Genomic DNA, 24,389 nt, shown 5'->3' on the forward strand with positions numbered 1-24,389 from the left:
TTAGCCAGCAGCTGGCTGGGTGGCCATTTACTGCTGCATCTGCAAAAGTCTGGCAACTTCCGGACAAGCGGTTGGTTGGCTTTGCGGCTGTTTTGCAGCAACGCTGCGGCAGTTATTAAATATTGCTGCTAAAACACATACGAATACACATATACATAACACATATATATTTATTGTGGCTGCGTGGTAATTTTTAACGGATATTTGCGGTATTCCTTTTACAAAAAAATTATAATTTTTTGTATTTTTTTTTTTTTTAATTTTTTTTATTTCTTTTTCATGCCACAAACTCGCTTAACACTCGCTGCACAACGGCTGTTGCAAGCCTTTCTATTAAATCATGCTTTTCTTGCTCTTCCTCTGCCACACTGCTTCAGTCACCTTGACTGTTGCACGTTGTAGCGCTTCTTTAGATTTATAATTAAGATTTGCTTTGCTGCAAATGTTGCAAGCGCACTCTTTTCTAGCTTTTTTCTAGCAAAGCAAAAGTATTGCCAACCGTGCTGCAGTAAATAGTCACTCATATTTTGCCTGTGGCCACTTCACTTTGTGGCTGCCACACGCGTTGCAGCTGCTGCGAAGCCTTTCATTTATCATTGCCGTGCATTGAGTTTGCGTGTGAGTGTATTGGTGGCCCCGTCAGGCCGCCATGTCTAGATTTTAATTACATTATGGTGTTCAGCAGTGGATTTTTTCTGTTCTCCGCGTAATATTTTGCGATTTCTATCAGCATGACTCGGTAATAATATATTTTTCCAAGTGCTACTCCACATTATTTTCGCTGTGGCAAGTTTCGGTTGTGGTAGATATATTTTAGCGTAACTAACACTCAGCTTGGTGAACATATTAAATCATAAATTAAGTTCGTCGATATACATTTGTTGGGAGGAAGTGTTTCTTTCAAAAAATAACCTCGAAAAATTAAAAATAAAACATTTGAAAAATATTGAAAAAAAAAATTTAAAACAATAAACAAATATTTTCAGAAATATTTCTTAAAACCAGCAGCAAAACCTTCTAAAAAAAAAAAATTTAATTAAAAAAAATATAAAAATTTTCAAAAATATTTAAAAAATAAAAATATTTTAAAAATTTTCAAAAATATTATAAAAATATTTTAAAATTTTTTTAAAAGGCTTAATTTAATTTTTTTTAAATGTATTTAAAAATCTTTTAAAACATATCTTTTGATGTTTTTAAATATTATAAAAATCTTCAAAAATATTTTAAAATAGTTTTCAAAAATATTTATTTTGCACAACTTTTTTCGAAAGCCTCAATACCCACATATAAGTTTCACTTGTCTTTTTTTCAACCAAGAAATAATTTTTAAAAACACTTGAAAAGTGTTTTAAAAGATATTTCTTTCAAAAAACCTTTTTCCCAAGCCTAAGTTGTTATAGAGATATAAATTTAATTCGTTTTTTTAATATCTAAAAATCTTTCCATAAATGTTTAAAAAAATGTTCAAAAATACTATATACATTTTCAAAAATATTTAAAATAAATTTTCAAAACCAAAAATGTTTTAAAAATCTTTAAGAATACTTAAAATATGTTTTCAAAACTAAATATTTTAAAAACCTGTTTTTGAAAGTCTAAATTGCCACGCAAAAATTTAAGTTTTTTTTTTGCTTTTCAAGTGTTTAAAAGTCTTCAAAAATATTGAGAAAAATTTTCAAAAATATTTCTTTAAAAAAACTGTTTTCGAAAGTCTAAACTGTCACATACATATATTTTTAAAATTTTTTAATTAAAAAATATTTTTAAAAATTTTTCAAAAAAATTTCAAATATTTTTTAACTAAAAAATATTTTAAAAATTTTCCAAAAAAACTTCAAATATTTTTTCAAAAATATTCCTTTTAAAAACAATTTTCGAAAGCCTAAGTTGCCAAACATACATTAGCTTGTTTTTATTTTCCAAAAAGAAATTTTTTCAAAAATATTTAAAAGTATTTTGAAATTATTTAAAAATACATATTTGAGAAACGTTTTCAAAAATATTTCCTTTAAAAAGCAATTTAATTTGTTTTTTTTAGGTGAGAAAAATATTTTCAAAATATTAAAACGATATTTTCAAAAATTATTGTGAAATATTTCAATCGGAAAATATTAAAATATACATACATATGTACATATTAGATATATATTTCCAAATTTTTTTAATTTTTTTTCGAAAGTTTCAGTTGAGAGAAATATGTAAATTTAATTTGCTTTTTTTTAATTGAAAATACTCTCGAAAAATATTAAAAAAAATATTTTTCTCAAAAAGTTTCGTCGAAATCCTCTTCAAAACTATTAAAAAATCATCAAAAGTATTTTCAAAAAACTTAAGAAAATTTAAAAAACTTTTCAAAAATATTCACAATAATATTTAAAATATATTATAAAAAAATTAAAAAAAAAACTAAAAAAAAATTTAAAAAACAAAAATTTACAAAATTTTTCAAAATTGTTTCCAAAAATTTTTGAAAAAAATCTTTAAAGAACATTTTCAAAAAATTTGAAAATATTAACAAAAAACTTTCAGAAATATCCAAAAAATATTTTTTTCAAAAAACTTACTTCGAAATCCTCTACCAAAGCAACTGCACTCGAGTACTTCACTCAAAAACCCAACTTGCTTCACACATATGAATGTAGGTATACACACCACACAACGTGCAACAAATTGCTCAAGCATTGTTGGGCGCCCCAGCAATTATTTGGCTTGGAAAAATCGTCACAGAATTATTATCGACACAACGAATTGATGGCAATTACGTGCTCTTCACTCTTCTCCTCCTGTGTGAGTGTGTATGCATGTATGGTATGCTGTAAGACAATCGTTACGTTGGAGAGATTAATACGCACACACACACACACACATATCCACCCATTGACAGCTATAGTAGTTGGGCGGACACAATGCATTTACCGTTACGAGCTGAAGTGTCGTAATTATCGCGGTGGGAATTAAAAGTAAATTGGCGTCAAACAAAAGCACATGCCAGGAGCGCGAAGCAACTGTATAAATGTTATTGAAGTGAAAAAGGAGAGTAAGGAATGTGGTTGAAGAGGGTGACTTGCAAAAAATCGTGGTCTAGTTGATTTTTGCTTGGACCATGACCATAAAGGCTTCTGTCGATTTATGTGGTGTTTTTGTTGAGTTAAGTGTAAGAGGGATTTTGAGAGCTCAAGGAGTACAGTAACTGTCGACAGACCGTGAGTCTGGGATTAAAGTTTCTCATTTCCAATTTTTGTCTGTTAGGGAGTTTTGATCTCTCCATAAGGGGAAATCACATGGACCAGGAGTACGAAATTTATATTATGGGAGGACCCAGAGAGCTTCCAACTACTACCGACGAGCTAAGTGAGCTTTTTTCTACAAAAATTTACGATATATGGACTGCAAAAAGGGAAAACTGCTGACTATCTGCAACTCAAATTTGCTCAGCAAACTAATTCACATTCGTCTTTCACAAATAAGACACGATGGAATACCCAAAACTACTAAGCATATGCAAAAATGTTTCAATCATGCATTTGCCTTCAAGCTTTGAAAAAATTGATATAAATATCCATGGATGTATTCCCAGAAGGCAACGCATTAAATTTAAACTCCAAAGCTCAGCTGCCACTGCACAGTGAGTTTGAAGAACAGCGACTAAGAAAAGTACTAAGAAAAGCACTAGGAAAAGCATTTTATACCCCAAATGAATGTGAGATTTCCAGCACAAGCCAGCATGCGACTTTAACCTCCGACACTTCCTTAAATTGCGCAAAAAAGGGGGGAGAAATGAGATCCAATTGCTAGGGGCGCGCATTATGATTTCAATACGAATTGCATATGCAATACATGTTGCATGCCGCATTGACGCCTCAAGCCCGCAACAACAAAAACAATTGGTACTTGTAATACAGCGAAGGAAGCGCTAGATTGTCAACGCTTGCTGTTGCTCATCCGTGTGGCCTGCAACCGCTGCAGGCATTTATTTTGGCTTCCGGTAGTTTTTATAGGGTTACCGCACATCCTAAATATAAACGAGACTATGAACTAGAGGACTCGAGCTTTTGAGAAATCGATCTGAAATTTCCACATGTCCTTTTCTATCTAATAAGCAGCTCAATTGTCGAAATTTCTTCAGTTGATGAGATATCTTCACGAAATTCGGCACAGGTTCTTGTCTAAGCTAGTTGTGCAGTCTCCAAAATAATTGTTCAGATCGGAGGACCATAGCATTTAGCTGTTACACAAACAGTGCTTGAATGGAGAGCTTTGTGAGTTCACGAGATATTTTCAATACATTTGGCACGGGTTCTTGTCTACGCTAGTTGTGCAGTTTCCGAAGTAATTGTTCAGATAGAACCACTATAGCATATAGCTGCCATAGAAACTGAACGTTTGGAATCAAGTTCTCGTATGGAAACGTTTTTCCTGGTTTCCTTCTTTTCTTATTTATATTTTTATTTCCACAACAAGGCAACCTTGCCGTTTACGCACGCTTGTTTCCATTTCGCCGCGACTGCTCATCAGTCGGATGCGCCGTGCCGCATTAGTGACGATTATGGCTGCTTGCAACACAGCCTCGTTGTCGCCGTCATCATCATTGTCACCGTCTTCCTCGTGCGTCGTCGGAATTGATTGCACGCCGGCAATGTCAATATCATCGATGCTGTTGCAAGCTGATGATGCTTTTCCGGCTTTGAAAACATTACGGCTGGCGGGGCTGTGTGTTTGCTTGCTTATTGCCGTTTGAGAAGAAAATGTAAAATGCGAAAAATTGCAGTTGTTGCCTTTTCTGCTGCAGTCACAAGATTATAAACGGTTTGTTACTTTTGTTTTTCTTTTTTTCTTGCCGCATGCAGAAAAATCATTGATATTAATGTCCGCTGTGTAAATGATGAGACAAGCGAAAGAGATGTTGATTCAATTGCTGTTGTCTCAGGGCACTTTTTATACCCAACGTGAAGTTTTACTTGAGCTCTGCTGGCTCTCAGAAGTCGTGGACTTCGTAAGGGATCAAAAATCAGTATAAGTAATTGATCAGTGTTGTAATGTGGTTCGTAGGTCTATAAGGAAAATAATAGAAAATTCCAGAACTGATGTTATGGATAAATTTAGACAGATTTTTCATATTAGCTGTTTTAAAAATGCTTTCTGTACAAATACAGCTTTCAAGAAGAGGTTCTGTTTGATATAAAAATAATAATAGGACATTTCATATAGAGAGAGCTTTGATATTAGCTTTTCAAAAAAACTTTCTATAAAAGCCGGTTTCAATGAAGGAGGGTTTGATTGAAATAAAAGCAATAAGAAGGGCTTTCATATAGTCAGAGCTTTCATATTAGTTTTTCAAAAAAGCTTTCTGAAAAAACAGCTCCTCCAACATAAAAGGTTATGTTTCATTTAAGAACAAAAAGAGGGTCTGGGCATATTGTTTTAAATACCTGTGAGGCTGATGAGCTTAATAGGACAGGTACAGGTACAGTTTCAATAACTGCGGAATGGGAACGAGTAGGAGGTTCACTATTGGACTGTTAGGTCTCAGATCAAAGCAGCAAGAGCTGATCGAGTATTCGCAGCTGTGTAGTCGCAAGATCCTCAGTTAAGAAGATTTGTGATATGGTTAGTGCGTTTTTCCGATAACTGATATTCAACTACAGGAGTTTTTTCAGTTGGCCTCAGAGAGAACTGTATATAACATTCTAAGTGTGAGTCCTCTTTAATGTTGAGGAATCAACCTTTCAACCGAAACTAACTTCTAGTTTTATCCGACTTTGCTGCAGTCTTGACAGCATCTTTTAGTCGATTCGCAATTCTCCATTGCATTTTCTCAAATAAATTTCATAGTACACTTGAAACTCGTATGTCTTGGCACAGCAATCGTTATATCTGCTGCACTTGCTGTCGATTTCGCAATTGTTTTAAGTGATTTTTTTCCAAACGATTTCCTCATTGTCGCCATAGACTGCAAAGGCTTCATCATCCTTATTTCAGATGAGGGAAGAAGTATCAAAGACAAGTGCTGCGTAGCTTTGGAGTTTTCAAAGGAGTTAGAGAAGACAATCTGGCATTTGCTAGGGACTGTGGCACATATGTATATATGACTGGCTGGTGGCACCATCATTATTTGCTTCAAAACATTTTCGCAATAATTTCGCAATTACGCTTCAATGCAAGCGCAAACGGATATGTAATGATAGCGCAATACACAAACAATTGCAATGCGATGCCAGCGACAACCTTGAGAAAACTACAAAGATAAGTGCAAGAGTAGATTGCAGCTCTGCAGCAAAAACAATGACAATTACAACAACAAATGCAACAGAAATCAGCAACAAGGACTCGAGCTGATGACATCCGGCGTTGCTGCCACAAGCGGCAATCAGAAGCAGCAGCAGCCAACGAATGCGTGCGGATTTGCAGTCGAAGACGAAGTGAAACGAAGTGATTGGAAGAAAGATAAGTGAAAAGCAAAACTATCAACGGAAAGTATAAATTGCTAAGCAATCGGCAGCGGAAAGTGTTGCGAGAAGACAAGCACACACAGGCTCAACGCGCGTGGCGCAACACAGTGTGCTAAACTGAGTTTTTGGCGCAGCACTGTAAGTGTTGCATGTGATGTTGCATCACACTACAACATGCCACAACTTTTCTTAATGCTTAACTTATTTTGCCAGTGTCCTTTTTGTCGCGCCGCGGGCAGTAGTGGCCACCCTTATAACAACAATACACCTAGCAGCGGTAAGTGCGCCCACCTTGTCGTATACGTAATGCGCGCTCATGCTGCGCTCAACTACTTGCCGCTTTGCTCTGCTGGCAGTCAGCTCGTGCGTTCACGCTCTTCATTAATTTATTTATGTGAATTGCACGTGCGATGTTGCACTCAATTGGAAGTGAAAAATAACGTCCCCGAAGGCAATGAGCGCGTGCTGCGGAAGGTTGCACGCAAGGCTGCCGGCAGTTAGCTGCTATTAATGCGCTTGCTGCTGGCGCGCTGTATGGCCGTCTGTCCGCTGGTTCGCAGGTAAAGTTGTCGCACATTAGCAGCGCATAGTTGGTGGTCCTTAACGCAACAAATTGGGTGATTTCAGTTGTGTGCGCGCACCTGTTGCAATACTATATTTCCTGTCTTTTCTATGTTGAAGCGTTTTCGTATGGGCTGGAGGAAGGAAAGCGTTGCTCGTTAAAGCAGCATTGTAACCCTTTAAGTGTTTCCGTGTGTAGTGAGTTGAAAGCAGCTAATTTTTAGTTGGAAATACATGTGTTGAGTCGAGCTCTTGATAACGTTTGAAGTATATAATGTGATATAAAGGGAGGAATATATATTTTTAATTTAAAAATACTACAATTATGGTATGCTTGCAATCATGTGACGATTTACAGTACAATTTGTATTACAAATGCATATTTTCAAACCATTTTGTGTCAGAGTAACAGTCAGTCAAAATGCAGAGAAGATTGCGGTAGTGTTCCATAAGTTCATTCATTCATTTCATAAGTTCATTAATTTTATAGTGTTCCATAAGTTCAATTAAGCTACAGAGCAACCAAGCTATGTGAGCGAACTTCACTTCTTCACTTCAAAAAACCTTAACTAATATATTTTTGCTTTTTAGATTTCGGTATATGGCAACCCAGGTGCTGAAATCAGGCAACTTACAACTTTATTGTAAAATTTGACATATTCGATGTCCTACGTGTTCAGAATGTTTTGACGTACGTGCGCTATTTCTCCTGCTAATAGTAACTAAAAATATTCATTTCGGACAAAAAAAAAAGTAAAGTAACTTAGAAAATTCATCTCGACCAAAAAATGGATTTAATTCGCGAACATTTTCTTGTGATTATTTCTTCAACTTCCGTCTTAAATGAACTCATGAAGAGTCCATAGGTGTATTTAATTAAATTTTTGGCAATGAAGCTCCATCAATGACTAGTGTTTACAGATAATAAAGTGAATCCAATCGAGGTCGTAGATCAATCCAAGACAAATTTCGTGGAGGTCGTCCAAAATCAATTTTTTGTACCGGAAACTATTGATGCTCTAAGCAAACTGATATTCCAAATTCGTCATGTGATTAATCGTGAGGTTGAGTCAACTCTAGGCATTAGTGGAATCAGCATACATTAAATATTGTCATTTGAAATTTGTTTGTAAAAGAAAACTTGTTCACTTTGGATCCCACACAATTTAATTTCAAACGCTCAAAAAAAAGGCTCGTGTCCATTGGCCGAGAGAAATGTAAAAAAAAATCGATAACCGTGCTTAAAATAAGTTGAATAGTATAATTTAATAGGAGCTAATGAAGTGTTCCACAAGTTCAATAACACTTTTGAACAGGCAAGAGAGCAGTGTGTGAGGTGAATAAACTGCAAAAAGTAAGCTTGCGAGTTTCTGGTTGGTTATTTTCCTAAATATCGCTGATATTGATGTTAATTGTGGTCAAATAATCGTCATTGCCTGGTCCTACTTAATTTAGAAATGTGCTGTGAGAAACTGTTTGGTTCTTTAGTTTATGGGTTTCTTAAGAATATGGCATGTAAACCAAAACTATGGAGATAATTTCAGAAGACCATTAACGTATAATAACAATAAATTGCGATTATTTGGAAGACCTGTATGAAATACAAATCACTTCAAGTACTTTGATTGGTTGAAAAAGTTGAAGCACGAACGACGGACCGCAGCCGGTTGCACGTAGACTATCATTAGGTCTGCCGGGTGGTAACTAATTTAAGCCTTAGTTAGCAACTCAGTGGATTTAGTAAAAAAAAACTTATTTTTTTCTACACCATCTGCTTAAAGTATCTTATAAGAGGGTATTCAGAGCCGTGGAATATATCCCTTTTGATCCGGCTGAAAACTGTGCATTCGCATGAACAATGTTCCAGAGGCTCACTATCCTCCTCGCATTCCCTACATTTCGCCGAAACTATTTTCCGATTTCCTAAAGGTAGGATCTTAAGAAAAGGTGGCCTGTGATGAGCAGTAGCAGTTTTTTGGTCTGTGCACCATCAACATTATCCCAAGGTAACTTTTTCCTGTATTTCTTGTATTCTAAAACCAAAGATTTTTATCTTGGGTACATTGCTTCCAGCAACCCATTGCAAAAGACGAAGAAAGAGAAATAATTTGTCTGTTTTTCCTGTCATCTCTGCTGGGTTCTTTGCGGCTGGTGAGAAAGAGAGGGCAAGATACCATTAACTCACGCATAGCATAATAATTATTGAAAATTGAAAACTTAACCGATATAAAAATGTAAACAAGTCATTAGTAAAAATGAAATCAAAGATATTTTAATCTAAATTAACTGTTAATGAGCAAATAACAAGAGCACCGCCGCAATTCATATTATATTTAATTCTATTATTTGTATACGTTTTAGTATTGGAATTGACTGTGGGTGACCGAAGCGTAATAGACTTACGAGCGGTACGTGGCCACGACTCTCTTTCACGCGAGTTCTAACCTGACTTCGTCACACTGAATATAAAAATCATTAATTTAAAATAATTTATTGTTTATATATATGATTGAAGAAAGAGATTGTTATAGCTGTTAACAGTTTCCCTTTTCCATATGAAGGCGTTATGGACCTTAACGAAGTACACAGTTACAGATAGAGAAAAAAGCTCGGCCCAAATCTGTCAGAGCTGCACTTGCTACCACTATTATGTGAATTTCCATTAAAAAGCTTCATAACTATGTCGTAAGTGTCACGACACAGTTTTAATCTAAACTATTATTTCTTTTTGTCCAAACACATTTGCTCGGTGGTTAACCTCAAACCTTTTTCAAGCGCTAAAAATGTACAGTGTTTCAAAGTTGCTCACAACGTTCTTGCTACTTTTCAATTCGGTTAGCAGTCAGCGGGTGAGTTATGAGTATATAAGGCATATATGACATTAAGCAATATTTCTTCACTAGAGACTGATCTTCACCAAAGCTCTGGTACAATTTAATGGCACTTATTTGGAGAATAATGAAATTGTGATTATCAGAAATGGCACAGCTGTTGATGTATTACTCGATGTTAAACGTAATTATCCGAGCGATCTTTGGGTGTCGGTTAACGTAGGCAAACGTGATGCCAAAACGAGGAAATATATTTCCTTGTTTTCGTATGAGTTGGATGTGTGTCAGCTATTGGGACGCAAGAATCCAAACGATAAATTGAACTGGATGCAAATTTGGTTTGAAAACTATTGGAAGCAAGGCAATATGCCCAGATTCTGTCCGATTGAGAAGGTGAGATAATGTGTTGGTGTTAATTGGACGGCAAATTAATAATAAATTGATATAATTATTGACAAAAAATTTTTCTTAAAGCTTAGTGACATATCCTTTATATCTTTGCTGCAGGGCCACTATTTTTGGAAAGGTGTACGCCTCGAACGTAATAGTTTGCCAGCGTTTATGCCAACTGGCCGTTATTGCACCATGGTCAACTCATATTTTAAAGCAGATCCGAAACAGAACATACCGTATATATCATTGGCGAATACTTCTATTTATTCCGTATATAAGTAAATTGCTATACAGACTTTTGTACTGTTATATTGTCAAATAAAATGTTCTCTTCTTTGTGCATTGAAGTACTTGACTGACTCAAAACACAATTCCGCTAACCTGCCACAGGTCATGCAGCTCCCTCAAAGGGTTGTTTGAAGCAATGTACTTTAGAGGAAAATCTGTGGTCTTAGAACACAAGAAATACAGGAAAACGTTACTTTGGGGTAATGTTGATGGTGTACAGACCAAAAAGCTTCAAATTCTCTGCAAAAGGGAGCTCAGTTACATTATAGAGGTTATCACAGGGCAGCTTTTCTTAAGATCTCACCTTTAGGAAATCGGAAAAGTGGCTTCGGCGGAATGTAGACAATGCGAGGAGGATGTCAGTCTTCGGCCGGATTAGAAAGGATAGGTGAAGTATTAAGGTAGCAGCTGCTATACTTCCAAACTGCGGCTTCGTTTAAGGAGGTATGTATCCACTCGGCGAGCAGAGCTGCTATACAGACCTTGAGCTCGCTGATAGCGAACGCAAAGCTAGGCAAGGTACTGCTAGTGAGGTGATAGCAGTAGCATCAAGCTACTTCCATATTAAACATGTCTGGGTGCCTGGTCACAGCCGAATCGTCGGAAATTGTCAAGCGGCTGAGCTTGGAAGAGAAGGCATCCTTATCCAAATTCCATTAAGAACGATTAGGGTTCTCTATCTTCTTGCATTCGTGCGTAGATCTATGGAATTCGCGTAGGTTCAGCAAGCGTTGGTCAGCAACCAGCACTTGTGAGGTTGCAAAAGCTTTTCGGCCCAGAGTGGACCGTAAAAGGTTCATTGAACTGCTAGCCTTTAGCGAACCACAGAAAATCGCAATTATAGGTATTCTAACTTGACAATATCTCTGAGTCACTTACGCGGTATTACTAAAGATTTTGGAGGACGCAACTTTTCAAAGTTGCAACGAGAAAGATGAGGTGGAAACAGACTTTCTCCTCCACAGTCCAGTTTCCGCCAGACTAAGTTTGAAGTATGTTGGTTGGTATGCGTATTTTTTATGAATCCACCGAATTAGCTGGAATTGATATTAGGTTCGATGAATTTTTGGCAGTCTCTAAGAATTTGGTCGATATGCGATAGCCTGTTTGATCCATACTTCGGAGTTCTGGGCATTACAAGTAAAAGTCCAAGTGAGATTATTCGTGGTGTCACGACTAATCAGCCTATTTACCTAATCTAACTTAAGCTGATGCTATAAAAAAGCAACTGTGAAAGACTAACGTTTTTTTTTTTCTTGTTTTCGTTTCTTTCAGATATAATCCCGGTATTATTTTAGAGGTACAGTAGATCGTGGCAATATTTGAGTATAAGGAGATCGTATAGGATTATGACCGGACCCGTTTAAAACGAACTTTTGCGATATGGTTGAAGTTAAAAGGACTGTGTGATAAATGTCATATTATTCAGACATGGGCTGAGGCAATATTGAAACTTTTTTAATATATTTTTAATTAAGAATTGGCGTTCCGGAGATATCAAGATTCATCGACGTACTAATGAATCTTAATACCTCCGAAGGTCTTGAAAATATATTTAAAATATGGAGAAAACTGAAAGAAAGAAGCATACATCCAAAATCGAACATCAAAACCAAGAGTTTGATGGACAAAGAGAGGGTAAGCTCTGGGCGCTGTTCAACTTAAGGCGTTTTTAACATATCCAAAATTTAGAAAGGCTACCTAAAGGTTGGTAAAGCCTTAGCTTACCAGTATAGAGAATATGTAATAGATCCTAAAACCCCCGAAAATATATTCAAAATATGGAGAAAACTGAAAGAAAGAAGCATACATCCAAAATCGAATATCAAAACCAAGAGTTTGATGGACAAAAAGAGGGTAAGCTCTAGGCTCTGTTTATCTTAAGGCGTTTTTAACATATCCAAAATTTAGAGAGGCCACTTAAAGGTTGGTAAAGCCTTAGCTTACCAGTATAGAAAATAATTGGGCGGTTTTCAGAAACATTCGTACGAAAAAGAAGTATAATACCACACATGAATGTAACTTAGTTAAATTGTAGCCAGGCTTGACGTCATCGAATAATTTGCAATTAATGTTAAATTATCAGCATTGATGGCGACTTTAAGCTACGAGCTTCACAACGTAATACGTTTATAATTACGGCAAATTTTCGTGCGACAATCGAAATCGAATTTGTTTGTGGCAAGAATATTGAAAATGCATATCTGCGCTGTGCCCAAGCGCTGGCGTACGCTTTACATATTCAATTGCCTGCTCATTGAATTAAGTCGACATTAATGCATTTGCGCAGCAACATTTGGGAATCCCTGCCAGCTTCACTGCTCCTTTGTATTGTCTTTTGCGACTGTGGCGCTGTGGCGGCACGCTATCAAGGCGCAGGTGAGTCATGCATTTTAATGAATTTGCCAATTAATTCATTTGCATACAATACAGATGCTCTGCATATTTGCATCTCGCAACACTTAGCACACACGCACACACACACTCAGCTGACAATCATATCAGTTGAATAGTACACAACTTATATTCATATGCGCTCTATTGACACTGTCTCTCACGCAGCACGTCAGCGTGGCGTACGCTTTAACGCCGCCCATATGACATTTAACCACGCCTATGTGCATAATGTCAGCACGGACCTAACCGATGGCGCCTTGAATATCGAGATGTGGCTGCTGCGTGATGTGGTGCCGGGCTTCATGACCAAATTCGATGTATTCATCAGTCTGTCGGCGGATAAGAAGCGCTTTCAGAGCATTTTCGCCTACAATGTGGACTTGTGTGGACTAATGAATAACTTGTCGCGCATTACTTTGTTGCGTGCTTGGATGCTAAATGTAATTAAATACAGTAATCTAAAGCCGCATTGTCCTTTGGAAGCGGTAAGTGGCGTTTTTTTGGTGTTCCGAAGTATTTCTTTTGTGTGCAGTTTTAGTAAAACCATTTTCGTTTAAGGGTCACTATTATATAAGGAACTTTACGGTAGAGAAAGGCAGCATACCAGTCTATTTGCAAGCAGGCGAATACCGCATCGTCACGCATCATTACTACAAAGGGAAGAAGAACAAGAAAGAGATAAAAGTGGCTGATTTCCAGGCCGATTTGGAGATCGACTGATTTTAAAGGCTGTTCCAAGAGCCTTTTAGAGAACGGAATTTTAATTGAATAAATATATACCGTTATTTTAAGATACCGAGAGATTTTACTTTCTTAGGCAGGATACCTAAAGTTGCAGTTTGAGTCTTAGATCGTTATTGCAACTGACTCGTGGAATAGGGGTATGCTGAGACTTGAGTTTTGAATTTAATTCCTTAGTTAGACTGAATAAAATCGAGGATTGACACAGACAGAATCGTTTACTGGACAGAAACCGTGAGTGAGGTACTGAGAGCAGTGGCGGATCCTTGATTTCTTGGTGCGAGGTTTTTCTTTTCTACAAATTTGTAATGTTAATGTTACTTCGACCCAGAGCTCCGCCACTAATTGAGACATTATAAAGTTGAAAACTTTGACTAATCCAGGAGTTAAGAATGAAGTCGATCCCAAGACAGAAATTGATAATGAAATAGGCAGAGACAGAATTATACTCTCAATACTACGAAGCTCTAGACTGAGGCGAAAGCTGAATACAGTAGAGTCTGTGCTACCCAATAAGATACCTTAACCTCAAAATAAACAGGACGGAATTCAACTAAGGATAAAACCTAGAAACTAGACCTCAACTTGTAAGACGAAATAAGGAGGATACTGATACTGGAGGTGATGTTTCAGGATTGAAAAGCGGAGCTCAGGCAAAAAATTGTTGTTGAGGCTTTGAAAGATTCAGGAATAGAAAGCGGAGCTCACGTTAAGCCTAGGACTGAGATTGAGGCGGTTAGGTACGCTAGGTTAAGAGATCGCTCCTAACAATAACTTGGAGAGCTAAGAATGCCTGTCCATTGGCATTCAGGTGTAGAAAGCGGAGCTGACGTTAAGCCCAGGACGGAGATTAAGACTATTACGTAGGTTAGGTTAGGAGGGCAATGCTAACAGGGATCTCACTTGGAGAGCTTAGTATGTGGGTCTATTGTGGTAGCCTTAAAAATCGGTCAAGCAACTAGCGTCCGTTAAGGTTGTCAGCTTTACCACATGAATGAGTATTGGACAGTGTCCTGCTAAACGCACATGTGGTCCCTTGGTCAAGTGATAGAATTCAAGTTCGAACTCGGTCTCACTCCGATGTGAGCAGGGCAAGGGTGCCCGCTCTAGCTATCCCAGCCGCTTTGCAGTCGTCAGCGACTCCGCTAAAACCAGGTGCCTAAAACACCGCCACGAGTAGCCTCTGCGACGCAGTGAGCCAAGATTGCGGCTGTAAAGGAGACAGAAATCAAAAACGAAGCTTGGGTAGAGACTGCGACTACGGCAGCGGCTGAAAGAAATACTATAACTGCGTAAGATTGAAACGGCATGATAATAAATACGCAAATATTCAGACTTTTGCGATTATTTTATTGTTTCATTTCATTCTCTGAACTTCACAAGACAGTAGCTTCCAATTGCAGTTCGAACACGAAATCCATTTTTTTCTTCTTATACTGTCCGTAATAAATAAATGCGATTATTTTGTAATCACCAGGATAAAGATATTTGGGAAACAATGCCGGCTCCAATTGCCAACCATTCAAATAGTAATGATCGGGATGGAACGGACAATTCTCCATAAAATTACCGTACTTCAAGAGGCTGCGATACCAACTCTTAAGAAAGTGATCTTTAAGCGCTATTATCGTGCCACAAACATCGATATCGAAATCGAAAAGTGACTGATAAATCTTGGAATTAGCGATGCGCAGTTGAAATTCCAGATGACAGCGTACACCGGGATCCAAACGCTCAGTGAGATGGCAGTCATTAAAGACCGTGCCGTTAACGAGCTGGGTGGTGAAGTTCGAGAAATAGCGCGTGTTGAAGCGTGACTGTACCGACTTGAAGGACAGCTGCGTGATCTGCTGAGGTTGAGTGAGTTAACGAGAGAGAGTGAGGTAGAGAGAGATAGAGAGTGTGTAGGTAAAAAGGTTAAGAGAATGTGAAGAGTTTAATGAAAGTTACTCACGCCACTTGTAAATCGCGTAAACTCTGTAAGCAGCAATAAATTGAAAATAAAAGTGATTACTTTAAGTCTTGAACTCATTTTGAGGTCTGCGGAAGATTTTAAAATGGCGGTGAATTTGAAATAATTTGAAAATAGAAAAGTAATTAAATAAACTAGATAATTAGTAACGGCAAAAAATAGATTTGATGGTGTGGCTTAGGAGAGGTATTTTAAAAGAGAAATACTAATGGCTTTATAATAATACACTGTAAAAAATAGTGCCGCAGTTCAAGCGCTGCTATTTTTTGAGTGTTTTGTTTTTTGTGTATTTTTCTATTGCGAATATATTTTATCTATTTTTTTACTAATTTTAAACAAAGTACATACATTCTCGTGTAACATATTAGCATATATAATAATCATTATGATTGCATTTTTCTAACTAGCCACTAAATACACGCCAATTAAACAATGACTGCGGCATAATTAGAATTAATGAGGCGTAAAAACTAATATTTGCTGGAAAAAATTACGCAAAAACTATTTGAAAATAATTATTTGCATTCCACTAATGTAATGAAAGCCATGCAGGCGCGCTTGTGTCGGAAAAATCAATTACTTTTTATAGCGGCTTTGCTTTTAGCGCTGCGCGTAGAAAGGAGCCATGAAGGAAAGGTGTGTAAAAAGAGCAGGCATTACTAATAAAATTATATTGCGCACAAAAAAAATTCAAATCAATTATTATTTTTTATTTAAAGACATTTTTTTCAATTTTAAATAAAGACAAAATATTTTAAATAAAAAAAAAACTTAAAAAAAAATATTTTTTATTAAAAAAAAATTTATAAAAAAATAAATTTATTATAAAAAAATATTATGCATTTCAACTCTTTCCATTTCCCAGCAAAACACGGCACTGTACTTTCGCAGCATTGAGAAGAGCTACAATCCGAAATACGTCGACAGCTTTGCCTGCAACATCTCTACCGATCGCTCGACCATTAGTACGTCATTGAATATAGCAAAAAATGTATCTGTGGATTTCTGGATGAAAGTAGCCATAGCATTTAAACAACAAGCTTCGAAAAAATATCGTTCGATTTTGTCGTTCAACGTCAATTTGTGCGAGGTGCTACGCAACGAGTTCAATCAGCAGGGTTTGGTGCACTTGTGGATAAGGAATTTACAGAAATATAGTAATATGCCACGCACTTGTCCGTGGAAAGCGGTGCGTTAAAGCTCAAAATAATACGCTTTTAATTATTAATGTAGTAAGAAATTCACTTTTTATCTTTTAAGGGTTCATATTACTGGCTTAATTTGCGTCCAGAAGCGGGCACTATACCGAAATTTATCTCTGCTGGTCTATTTCGCATCGATACCCAATTCTACTTGAAAGCCTTAAATAATGAGCCATTTACAAACGTCACAATCGTTTTCGAATTGCATCGAGATTGAAATCGAAATCATAATATTGAAATATAATATTGAAAATTATATTGAAAAAAAAATAATAATAAACACCATTTTTCTGTCTAGCAAGCGATTATATGTTTTATGTGATATCAACCAGTTGAGAATTGCATACGCATGTTCAGCACGAATGAAATATGTCCTTAAAGCAGTTAATTTGAAATAATTAAAATTTTTTACTGATATAAAATGTACTTAGGTCTCTACTGGTCACAAATGTTAGGTTAGTTTAAGTAAATAGGTTGATTTTTAGTGGTACCATGAATAATCTCACTTGGAGTGCTAGAAACGCTTGTCCATTGTGAAGCTCAGAGCGCCTAGGTACGAATAAAGAAGATCGTCGCATATCGACGAAATGCCTAGCACATGCCACAAATTTACTGAGACGGCTAATATCAATTTCGCCAATTCGTCGGGTTCGTAAAAAGGCCACAACTGGGCTGCAACTCCCAATAGGCTGCGATGTCTTCCACGTAAAACTTGGTGTGGACGGTTTATCCGGGAGGAACAAATTCATCGGAGTTAACTGACCAGCCGCTCGCCTTCAGTCGGTGCGCACACGCTCCGAAGTACAGTCGCAACTAAAGAAAATCAGTCCTATTACTTTCCAGACAAACCCTGTATATATGTTGCCATCTTGATGTCTTTCTACAAAGACACTACAGTAGTCTGGTAGTCTGAAACAAGAATTGATGCAGAGCTCCCGATAGAAGATCCCTCTTCTAACCTTATTCTTGGGCTTCGATCAACCCGTGAAAAGCTCCCGGCGCCTCTAACATTTCACTTGTTATATTGTTATGGTCCGTTGGATTTGGAATTTGGTGTTTCCAATTAGAATTCTGTTAACTGAACTCATCTCAATTAGGTATTGAATTCTTAGTCAATTAGAAATTACACGCTAATTCAGCAAATCAGAGCAAATTATAAATCACTTATCGCAGTCATTATAGGTTGCGCTTTAATGTTTCAGCTGAAATTGTTAAACACTTTTTAGATTCCTTGTCTAACATATCTACAGAAATCGCTGATCTAGACTCGTGTAACGGAAAGTAGCGCAAAATGAGGACCATACACATATTTATGGCAATTCTCTGGTATTTGAGCTGCAGTGAACTGGAAGCGAAATCTGTGAGTTCCTGCGACATATTCATACTCTCTTAAGCCTGCTCGTATATTTTCAATTCCACTTTTTACATTTTGCAATAGAAATTACGCTATCTTTACTACCGCAACATAACCTATACCTACAATCCGAACCACTTTACGGCTGCGAATATCTATACCACAGAGGAAGATCAGGCTGTAGAGATCGAGGTTGCCATATCGCATAACATCACCAAAGATATTTGGATGGAATTTGTAGTCTCGATGAAACCGTTCAATGCTGACAAATTTCAAAACGTTTTCAATTTCAATTTGAATGGCTGTACCCTGCTGAAACGTTCCTCCGGACCAGGTGGCTTCGATGTTGTAAAGAAATGGACAACGAATTTATTGAATTCTGGCACTTCACCGATATCTTGTCCGGTCATGAAGGTAAGTTGAGAGTTATTAGCCGTCAGTTAACTGCTGAGAGTTTGAGAATAGTTGATTGCACCTCGAATGGAAAGCGAGTAGCGGAAAGTAAGAGAAAGATAGCTGTCATGTAGAATTTTCAAACAATTGAATGCCTAAATGCCATTTTTGTAATAATTTTGCTGTAATCTATATTCTTATCTTTACAGAATAATTATACGTGGACAATACTCCCGTCGAGAAGATATGGTGTTCACATTCTACAAATGGAAGGATTTTATCGTTTGATTTTCAATGTGTATTTGAAGCGTTCCAAGCGTACCGAACTGTTGATGAATACGAGCACTATTTCTGAACTCATTTATAAATACAAATAAGTGGGGTTATGTGCAATAACATTAGCAATTATGCACTGAATTCAAATTAACATGACAAATAATATTCCAATTGATTATTATTTGATTTTAAGTGACTTCACAAAAATAAACTTCAGCAATTTATAAAAAATGATTACCAAATTTGAATAACGTAGGTTAGGTTAAAGAAGATGTCTGAAGGATCACTGCAAGCTGGAGTTCACATTTCAACTGCTGTAGACAGTGCTCTGTTTTTTGGACCGACCCTCAACCGGAGTTAAAGGAAATGCTATATAAAAAATTCCTGTAGTTGGATATCAGGTAGCTCTGAACCTTTTGGAAATCTGCTTAGGTGTCTCATTTCTATTTCGGCTTTTCTGTCAAGATGTCTGAAAATATGAGGCCCGAAGAGTTTTTGCTTTGATCTAGCAAAAACAGGGTATTTGAGGAGAAAGTGTTGAGATGGCCCTGGCTGATTTGTTCTGAGGCTCAAAAATCGAGTAGTGAACCATAAAAAAGCCAACGGAGCTCCAACTCGTTCTCATTCCACAGTTATTGAGACCGAATTACCTGTCCTCGTAAGCTCTTGAAAACCCTTATTCAGAGCGAAGGCTGTTCTAGAACCAGTAGTGTAACCTTGTACTAACTCGATGCCAGAGACAAGTAGTCAATACAACCTTTCACTAGTATTGGCTTACAGTCAGTGAACTCAAGGCTGATATCGCTGCCCTACTGTCGGGGTGGATAGTAACCACTCTGAAGGATACTACGTTCAGAAGCACTATTTCTACAGCTACCTTTATGGCAACCATCACAGCTTGGAAGGCGCTGCAGTGGTCAGGAAGCCTAAACCTGGAGCTGATGAAAAGTTAACGGCAGTACAGTCCTCCACCAACTCATTCGCGAGCTCTGATTCATTCGCCAAAAGGCTTACCGCTCATCTCATCTAGTGAGTCCTTGTTTCCATGTTTCCGTGGTATGTGAGCAGAAAAGCGACAGCCAGAGCTAGGCTCGGCGACCTGGTAGTCATAGTATTTTTGAAATGAAATCAAAGTATTCCATCCGAAAAAAAGCTTACCGCCCCTCGGGTCTAGTGGGCCCTTTACCGACATGCCTCCCTTGAAGGTATCTGAGCAGAGAAGCAACAGCCAGCGCTGGAATCGGTAATCTGGTTACCTTATTCAAGTATTTTTGGAACGAAGCCAAAGTGTGCGAAAGTTTCTAAGTGCCCTGGCTCATAGATTCTCTAAGCCAGAGGGCAGTTTTCGCGGCTATAGATTTATCTAGTTGCTATATTTACGGGTTATATTTTCAGTAAGGCATTTAGTGATATATTTGATGTGGATCGCAGAGCACCAGAAATATTGATAAGAGCAGTCCGTTGAACAAGTCTTTTCTAGTGCCGTCCATCGAAAAAACATACCATAGAACATTATAGGTTTAACTACGGTTCTACAGAGCCAAAGAACTATATTTGGTGAGGGTCTCCACTTTTTGCCAATGGTTCTACTTCAGAAGAACCCCTCAAATCCGCAAAAAAAACTTTGTTTGCCCTTTCCGCAATGTTAAGTTCCCACGACAACTACCTGTCTATGATGAACCCTAGATATTAGGTTCTAAGAGCCAAAGGTGGAGGTCTCCACCTTTTGCCAATGGCTCCCCTGCAGTAATACATGGCAAACGATATCTTCGTTGTACTTTCCGCGATGTTGAGTTCCCACGAGAGCTACCTATCTATGATGCGCCCTAGATACTTAACTTAGCAAGTTAGCTTACTTTTCCTGCCATCAAACCTTTAAAGATTGTTTACCCAAAGACAGTTTTGCGAAAAAGCGCATAGGGGTACTTTGAGGAAGATAATATAACTAATATTTGTCAAAAAATGTGTTGTTCTCAGCTGACAGAAGATAGAAAAATATGCTTTAATATCAAGAAAACTAAAGATTAAATGTAGGCCAGAAATGGAACAAAAAAGTGTTGCCTACCATTAGGCACAAATTGTTGCCTACATTTAGGCTATTATTTGATATTTATGAATACAATTACTATAAAATATTTTCTGAATCATTCTGCTGAAGAATATTAATATTTTCTTAAATTTTTAATAGGTTAAGTTTATATAATTGAATATTTTGCTTATTTACCTTATTGTTTTTCATTCTTGAAAGTTATATGTACAGACTTATAGATATTTGATTACGTTTTGCTTACCTGGAAATACAAAATTAAAATTTTTTAATATATTTTTAAGTAAAAACGTAAAAAAAGCATAAATATGTACTTAGTAAGTGAACGAAATATTTGTCAATAATAATAAAAATAAAATTTCGCCGACGTGAACATTTCGCTTTAAACATTTTCCTAAAATTCATGTCACTGTGAAGTTTAAAGGGATTAAGTGAAAGGATATGCAAGACGGAGAAACTCTTCCAAAACGAAAATAGAGAAATCGACAAGCTAAGTCAAAGTCAAAATCACAGCCAACTGAGACAGGCTGAAGGCGGAAAGAGATTACGAGTGATTGAAAATAAAGACAGGGCGCAGTTAAGCCAAGAAACATGCAATGATAAATAGTGGAGCGAGTAAAGCTCTGCAGCTTACGGTGCGGTGAGTAGAGGCGCGTGCTGTCGCAGAAAAAAACCGCAAATAGAGTTGCAACATTTTCGGTAGGCATTGACGCTGCAGGCGCTCATTTGGAATGCAGGACAACGTGTCTATGTTTACATTGCGGATGGAGCGTTTACGCCGCTGAACCGTTGTACGTTGCATGCCAGCAAGACAATGGCTCATGTAATGCCAACGAGCAGCGTGTAGCAAAGGCAAAAAACATCAAGTGACAAAAAATGCATAGCCGATTGCTGAAATATTTTCACTAACTCTACTAGATACATACATATAGGCGCATTGCAAAAGCCTTTTATTGTACCGTTTTTCCGCCTTTCCGCTGCCCAGACAAGCGATTAGTTGATTTCGTTTGGTCAAGTAGGCGACCAAATGCGATTTACCAAGCCGATAGACACTCGAAAAATAGTTCAGCTCCACGACAAATGCAGTGGATATATAAGCTTTGCTAGGTTGGCTTTGGTAAGAGCGGTGTTCGGTAGACCAAAAATAGAACAACAAGCATATATACCGCCATGAGGCGAATACAGTTATATGTTTGATTACATCTGAGTTGAGGTTTTAATGCCACTCAGGCGTATTTACACTTTAAAGGGTGTCAGGAAGTGTTGTGCAGAATCGAGATGATGAAGAAGCAGCAAAAGTTTATTGTCTTCAATAATTTTTCACATTTTGTAGCGAATTTCAATTCTGGGTAGCAAACAACCAGTTAACATGGGTTCAAAGTCTCAAATATCCTTTTTGGGAGCAAAAAAAAAAACGATCATATCTTCAGCAACGGATTCAATTGGTTTGAATTTGTCCATCGTTTCCCACAAACACGACACAAGATCTTAAATAAAAGGTTATTTTGGAAATCAGAAATGACAAATAACTGCGAGACTCACTTGAAAACGTCTCCTTTCGTAGCATTTGAGAGTGTCAACGATCTTATAGGCGTTGAGCTAGTAAAACCAATTATGGACTAGTGTATGTAAAGAGGTTGAAAGAGTTTAAGCTTGATTTTAAAATCCTTAAAATACTAACTCCTGCATTGATGAGCTTTTAAAAAGCTTTAGGGATATGACTTTGGGCAGCAAATGGGTATCATCAGTTCGCTTAGAACTCCATTTCCATTTTGGGAGTTTTTTTATATTGGGGGATTAAAGTTTTAGAGGTTTCATGCCTCCGGGTTATCAGTAACTCGGTTCTACGGATGAATTCAACAACGGCGTATCATCAGTTTTCATTCATTTAGGACTTCTTTTTGCATCGGTTACCTTCGGTTATGCTTTAAAAAGATAACCCTGGCCGATCCAACATATGGGTATGGTCAGTTCTTTCGCTTAGAACTCTCTTTTGAATTTGGGGATATTTTTTATGTCGGAGATTTTGTGTTTGTTGAATGCTTTTTGCGAATTTCAAGCCTCTTCCTGTGATAAGTCCTCTCTAACTGCGTTTTTCGAGCGGAAACTCGGAGAATTATCAATTATTTCACTCAGAATTTCTTTTCGCTTTGGTGGTCATCGGACATGCTTAAAAACACAACCCTGGCTAATGCAACATATGGATCTTGAAATAGAGCATCTTCTTCATATGAGATGTTTTGTGTTCGCGAACTGAATTTTTGGGTTTTTCAAGTCTCTTCCAGTAGAAAGTCTTCCCTAACTGGGTTTCTCGAGCGGAAGTTCAGAGAATCATCAATTATTTCTTTTTGCGTTCGCGATTTTTGGGTTCGGGTCCGTTTCAGTTACGGAGACTCGACTGTCATCGGTTGCGTTGCCAATCATCGGACACGATAATCCTGACCGATCCAACATATAGGTATATTCAATCCTTTCGTCTGAAACTGCCTTTTGAGTTTGCGGATATTTTTATAACGGATCGAGCCTCTTTCGGTTCTAAAGTCTTTATAATTCGGTTCACCGAACGGAAGTTCCGAGAACCATCAATACTTTCGTTTAGCACTTCTTTTTGCATCAGTGGTCTTTGGACGCGAATCCAACACCGTAGTGTCATCAGTTCTTTTGCTTAGAATTGAAGTTTTAGTAGTTTGGAGCCGTTCCCCGTTACAAGTTCTACATATATATAGTCTGGTTCCACGGGCGGAAGTTCCGAGCTTTAAAAAGATAACCCTGGCCGATACAATACCGGGGTATCATCAGGTTTTCGCTCATAATTCACTCTTTAGCTAGATTTTGTGTTTTTTGATTGAATTTTTCGGGGGTTTTAAGTTTCTCCCGTCCATAAGTTCACTCCAACACTGTTCCACAGGCGGAAGTTGCCAGAACTGGCAAAGTTGACGACACTACTTATAAATAAGTCTCTAGAGGGTTGATATTGAGAAGTCTTGATATCAAAAATAAATCCGGTTTGCCTTATACAAAGCTAGCGATCGGTATGTGGTTGAATGTTCCAGCTTCTCTGAACGGTGGCAGCCAGTGGAACACAATGGATTCGCTTTTTTATAAAAGATATAAATGTTTAAAGCTGCATTTGTCTTAAAAAATCGTTATGTTGTGACAAAATAGCGTATAAGCTCTAAATAAGCACCCTTTATTAACACTGTTTCTATGAGTACTCACATATCGTATATATACAAGTAAGTATGTCGAAATATACGTGTGCCTGTGTATGTGACATGTAAATAGTGCGACAGTCATGTCCAGCGGTTACCACACTCACACATTCACATACACTCACATACACCTAGGCACATGCATAAAACCAACAATTGCAACTTTCGTTTCCTGCAAATGCCCGAAAAAGCGACCGGTAGGCATGCCAAACGCAATAGACGCACGTACGTTTAAATACCACTACATGCACACATATCCATGCATGTATG

At 37.4% G+C, this 24,389-nt stretch overlaps 4 protein-coding genes across 6 annotated transcripts; 3 read left to right on the forward strand and 1 right to left on the reverse strand.

The window, feature by feature from the left end:
- Positions 1-540: 540 nt before the first annotated feature.
- LOC126762630 (uncharacterized) lies at positions 541-14,813 on the forward strand. Of its 3 annotated transcripts, none has more exons than XM_050479504.1 (5): positions 541-618; positions 11,801-12,232; positions 12,452-12,904; positions 13,088-13,407; positions 13,481-14,813. In XM_050479504.1, exons 3-5 carry the CDS (start codon positions 12,802-12,804, stop codon positions 13,640-13,642), a joined length of 585 nt encoding a protein of 194 aa, XP_050335461.1. In that variant the 5' UTR covers positions 541-618; positions 11,801-12,232; positions 12,452-12,801; the 3' UTR covers positions 13,643-14,813. The 3 variants fall into 3 exon arrangements, with proteins under 3 accessions (XP_050335461.1, XP_050335463.1, XP_050335462.1); XM_050479506.1 differs by lacking the exon at positions 541-618 and adding an exon at positions 641-739; XM_050479505.1 differs by lacking the exon at positions 541-618 and adding an exon at positions 9,922-10,237.
- Positions 14,814-14,820: 7 nt separating this feature from the next.
- Positions 14,821-15,998, reverse strand: LOC126762837 (uncharacterized). Its single transcript, XM_050479880.1, has 2 exons — positions 15,984-15,998; positions 14,821-15,510 (listed from the first exon to the last, which is right to left on the reverse strand). Exons 1-2 carry the CDS (start codon positions 15,996-15,998, stop codon positions 15,040-15,042), a joined length of 486 nt encoding a protein of 161 aa, XP_050335837.1. The 3' UTR covers positions 14,821-15,039.
- Positions 15,431-17,062, forward strand: LOC126762631 (uncharacterized). The gene is made up of 3 exons (XM_050479508.1): positions 15,431-16,271; positions 16,501-16,824; positions 16,896-17,062. Exons 1-3 carry the CDS (start codon positions 16,173-16,175, stop codon positions 17,052-17,054), a joined length of 582 nt encoding a protein of 193 aa, XP_050335465.1. The 5' UTR covers positions 15,431-16,172; the 3' UTR covers positions 17,055-17,062.
- A 1,066-nt stretch (positions 17,063-18,128) lies between these two features.
- Positions 18,129-18,961, forward strand: LOC126762838 (uncharacterized). The gene is made up of 3 exons (XM_050479881.1): positions 18,129-18,197; positions 18,276-18,605; positions 18,794-18,961. The coding sequence occupies exons 1-3, from the start codon at positions 18,129-18,131 to the stop codon at positions 18,959-18,961; spliced, it is 567 nt and encodes a 188-aa protein (XP_050335838.1).
- Positions 18,962-24,389: the final 5,428 nt, after the last annotated feature.

The sequence above is a fragment of the Bactrocera neohumeralis genome, chromosome 6 (assembly GCF_024586455.1).
Source record: "Bactrocera neohumeralis isolate Rockhampton chromosome 6, APGP_CSIRO_Bneo_wtdbg2-racon-allhic-juicebox.fasta_v2, whole genome shotgun sequence".
In the NCBI taxonomy this organism is placed as follows: Eukaryota; Metazoa; Arthropoda; class Insecta; order Diptera; family Tephritidae; genus Bactrocera; species Bactrocera neohumeralis.

Excerpts from the sequence above, each read along its gene's own strand:
- LOC126762630 (XM_050479504.1), top strand. The coding sequence starts at position 12,802 with ATGCATTTGCGCAGCAACATTTGGGAATCCCTGCCAGCTTCACTGCTC. Across the intron at positions 12,905-13,087 it reads GGCACGCTATCAAGGCGCAG|CACGTCAGCGTGGCGTACGC; the intron begins GTGAGTCATGCA and ends TCTCTCACGCAG. Across the intron at positions 13,408-13,480 it reads CGCATTGTCCTTTGGAAGCG|GGTCACTATTATATAAGGAA; the intron begins GTAAGTGGCGTT and ends TTTTCGTTTAAG.
- LOC126762838 (XM_050479881.1), top strand. The coding sequence starts at position 18,129 with ATGAGGACCATACACATATTTATGGCAATTCTCTGGTATTTGAGCTGC. Across the intron at positions 18,198-18,275 it reads GTGAACTGGAAGCGAAATCT|AAATTACGCTATCTTTACTA; the intron begins GTGAGTTCCTGC and ends ATTTTGCAATAG. Across the intron at positions 18,606-18,793 it reads TATCTTGTCCGGTCATGAAG|AATAATTATACGTGGACAAT; the intron begins GTAAGTTGAGAG and ends TTATCTTTACAG.
- LOC126762631 (XM_050479508.1), top strand. The coding sequence starts at position 16,173 with ATGAAAGCCATGCAGGCGCGCTTGTGTCGGAAAAATCAATTACTTTTT. Across the intron at positions 16,272-16,500 it reads AAAGGAGCCATGAAGGAAAG|CAAAACACGGCACTGTACTT; the intron begins GTGTGTAAAAAG and ends TCCATTTCCCAG. Across the intron at positions 16,825-16,895 it reads GCACTTGTCCGTGGAAAGCG|GGTTCATATTACTGGCTTAA; the intron begins GTGCGTTAAAGC and ends TTATCTTTTAAG.